The 3,997-nt window shown below is 38.4% G+C and overlaps 1 protein-coding gene across 1 annotated transcript; it reads left to right on the top strand.

The window, feature by feature from the left end:
- Positions 1–3,774, top strand: LOC132623061 (uncharacterized). Its single transcript, XM_060337761.1, has 2 exons — positions 1–655; positions 1,863–3,774. The coding sequence occupies exons 1-2, from the start codon at positions 332–334 to the stop codon at positions 3,360–3,362; spliced, it is 1,824 nt and encodes a 607-aa protein (XP_060193744.1). The 5' UTR covers positions 1–331; the 3' UTR covers positions 3,363–3,774.
- Positions 3,775–3,997: the final 223 nt, after the last annotated feature.

The raw sequence follows: 3,997 nt of genomic DNA, 5'->3' as shown, positions 1-3,997 counted from the left end.
AAATATCCGAATGATATTTAGCTAAAATTTTCCCACTTTTTTACTGTATAAAATTCCAGTGGACCGACAACTCGACCAACCTCCAAGACCCGCCTTTGTTTTTTCCTTTCCCCTGTTTCAAACTCTAAGCTGATCCATAATGCAAATAAAATGCAATATACACACAATTTTATTCTATACATCTATTGACGCTGTGCAGCAATATCAGTTTTTCTATAAGTTAAATTCTTTAATTAAATAGTATATGTAAATTCAGTTGGAATTCAAGTAGAGATTGGTCCTGATTTAAGTAGAGATTGCCAATGGGAATAAAGTGTTGTTGTTAAGAAAGATGAAGATGAAAGATGGGACTTACAAGTCCACTGCAAGTTCAATTGAGCATCAGTTGACTAGTGATCACAAGCTGAACCACCGCCGGAAGAAAACAAAATCTCCAGTGGCTGGAGCTAGAAGGAGGGTAAAGGGTGAAAGTGAGTCAGCCTTAGCCAATCATATCTTGTTCAGCAAGTTTCAGGATGATCCTTGGAAAGAAATGGAATTCAGAGGAGTTCAGCGTTTTAATGGCGAGGCAAAGGTGACTACTGTCTCTGCCAGGAAGCTCGCCGCTCGCCTGTGGCATTTGGCCGCGGAGTTCGGCGGCGGTATGATTCATCCGGTAGGTTTTCAATTGTTTGCCATATGTAAACCTTTGTTTCGTTCTTGTTTTGCGGTTTCTTTTTCCTCCCAATTCCCTCTTTCGTTTATTATATGCTGCTTGTTTGTTGGGGCTGGGGAGGAATTGTATATACTCCCTCAGGTTATTTCAACTGTCCACTTAACCTTAAGAAAATACTAACTTCAATCAATTTTTTTTTAAGCTATTTTGACTAAACTATCCGGTATTGGCAAATCAAGTTCTACTTATTTTGAACCAAAATAGAAAAAGGTCTAAGTAGACACTTATTATGAACCGAGGGAGTAGTGCCTAGCACAAAAAAATAAACTTAAATGAGCTCTGCCCTCAAGATTAGATTGTGTATGCTTTCTAAAATTACTGTTACGTTGCAAAGTACAAGGATCAAAGAATCCAAAATTTTTAGGCGGAGTGAGCATAATTTATGTCCTATGAGTGATGAATTCTGTCTGGATTGTACTTCTCTGTTAATGAATGCTCTATTGATGACCAAAGAGCAAGTCAAATAGGCATAAGTTTGAATTGGAATCAGTGATTCATGTATTATTGGCTCATTTCTGCACGGCCAGCTTGCTCGCATGGTGCAATTTCACTAGATTAAGACATGTTTGGGGAATTGATCAGGTAATTGTGAGGGTTGATCTGCTTATTATGGGGGAGTCGAGGATTTTCATTAATTTTATCAACTAAAGCATGTGAAGTTTAAGTAGGACAGGGAGGAAAGTAATAGATTCTAATCAGTATGATGTCATGAGAAAACATCAACCTTTGTGATGATATTACAATAGTTGTATAAATCCACACCGGGACAATGATATACTTGTTTCCTTAACCATCACGAGGTAATGAAACTGAAATTCTAAGTACATCTAATATGCTCTATGTTTGTGCCGGATGCACACGCCCAGAATGCCCGTATATTTTGCTTTAGTCATGCAGCAGTTCATTGCAAAAGCACATCCACTATATTGTTTTTTCTGTATGTAGATATGGTCTAACTTGCCTACTCTATCCTTCTTTTCAGTTCCATTTTATGCATGTTTCCATTACTCCGATCCTGTTCTACGTTTGATTGCACTTTCTTTCTCTCTTTCCTCTAATACTTTCTACTGGATGCTCAACTGGATGTTCCATTTTGATTAAAATCCAGATTTTCTGACCATTTGCATGACATTTTCGTTATTGCTAGCTCCCTTCTTGGATACCAATTCCTAAATCTGTGATGGAGGGAGCTACAAAGTGGAATCATGGCCACTTCAAAATGTCCAGAGAAGTTAATCATTCCACCGGCCTTGTAAAGCTTTATGAAAGTCAACGTACTGCTACTACCTCAGTTGCTCCTACTTTACAAGGCGAACTAATACGAGCAAGAATTTGCGTTGAAGAGCTAGAAGCTGAAAGGACGCGAATTAGAAAGAAATTCAAACACCTTGTGAGGAAGCTGAACGAAGAAAGAACCTCATGGATGAGAAGAGAGTGTCAGAAGATGCATGCTGTAATTGATGGCTTAAAAGAAGAATTGAGAAGAGAAAGAAGAAATTGTAAACAGCTGAATATTGTTAATTCCAGATTGCTGGTTGATCTAGCTGATTCGAAGTTATCTGCCCGACAATATATGCATGATTATGAGAGAGAGAGAAAATCTAGAGAGTTGCTGGAGGATGTGTGTAATGAGTTAGTCAAGGAGATTGAAGAAGACAAAGCTGAAATTGAAGCATTAGAGAATGAAGGTGCCAGACTTGGGGAGGAAGTGGAAGAAGAGAGAAGAATGCTGCAACTGGCTGAGGTTTGGCGCGAAGAACGGGTTCAAATGAAGCTGATTGATGCAAGGCTAATTTTAGAAGAAAAATATTGCCTGATGAGTAATCTTATATCAGAACTTCATAGCTTTTTGAGATCTAACAATGTAACTGTGAACATGAATGACTTAAGCGGAGTGCAAGTGGTCAAGCAGGTTGTTGACTCATTGAACATCCAAGAAATAAAGGAGTTCTCTTCTAGCGATCCAATATCAAATGACGTACATACACCTAATGAAAGTTCTATTATCTGTGAAGCTACAAAATTTGGAACTAGTAAGTGTGCTGATTATAGTACTCCTTGCCATTCTTCTGCAATCCACATTGTTGGTACTAAGAGTAGAAATGGTGCTCTGAACACCAGCAGTGAATGTTTGAATGGCTTTCTTAATCATGACGAGAGTTGCAAAGATGCAAGTGGTAGGGAAACAGTGACCCGTGCTGAAGATCAGTTTTCGAATTACACTATTGGTGAAACTGAGCATTCTGTCAATGGTATTGACCGAAGCAGATATCTTTTATGTGGCAGAGTGAATCATGAGCAAGATACTGGTCAATTGGGTTCTCTGGATTTTGAGACCAGAGAAATCTCCTCGGTATTACCAAAGAAATCAAAGAAGAGAGGATCCTCTTTTCGCAAGCTTTGGAGATCATCACTGTCAAATGATGACTTCTGCAAGACGATCTCATTCGATGACAGTGGAAGACTTTCAAATGGATCAACATCTAATGTGGATCTTATTTTGTCAGAGCGTGTACCAGCTGAAAGGGCACTAGCCTACCAAGATTTTGTGAATCATTGCTGCTCAGGTTGCCTAAAAAATCCACATACCGCTCGAGCCGTGAAAGGATGTATTGAAGGCCACGGGGAGTCTCAAAGTATGGTTTGAAGTCCAAGCTTTTGGAAGCAAGAATTGAAAGCCAAAAATCGCAATTGCGCACAATGTGCTTAAACACATGAATTAGGTGGAGGGACGTCTTCATTTTGCTGCTTCTTTGAGGTAATTGTACAAATTTCATGAATATCATGAACTAGTAGTTGGACTCACATGGGGCGGTGGAGAGCAGCTGAAACTGTTTTATCTCTTCATAGCTGCTTGTTAAGTATTTCAACGACATTCATCTTTTAAATGAACTCCAGAATCATCAAAATATATTCATATAAGATGTTTTTGCCTTGTATGTGCCATCATCCATTTCATAAAATATGGCATTTTAATCCTGTCATTAATGAACTAAAGAGCTTAAATGTATAGTTTGTGTACGTAGAAGTCAATATAAAACCAGAGATTTATTTCTATTTATGCATGCTTCTTAGAGGTTAAACTTTTTCATTCCTCAAGATCCTGTTTCCTTTCCCTGTTTCTCGTTTCTGCTTTTGAAGGCGAACAGAAGGTTTTAGTGGTGGAAGGAGAGAACTATAGAGAAAACTCAACAGGTTGTATTCGTGAGACTAACATTTTATTGATGCCTTTGATAATGATTGTTACTTTCTTAGAAGATGGTCTATCACTCACTCACAATG

Source organism: Lycium barbarum, chromosome 12, assembly GCF_019175385.1.
Source record: "Lycium barbarum isolate Lr01 chromosome 12, ASM1917538v2, whole genome shotgun sequence".
NCBI classification, from domain to species: Eukaryota; Viridiplantae; Streptophyta; class Magnoliopsida; order Solanales; family Solanaceae; genus Lycium; species Lycium barbarum.
This window is presented reverse-complemented; position numbering and strand designations above follow the sequence as displayed.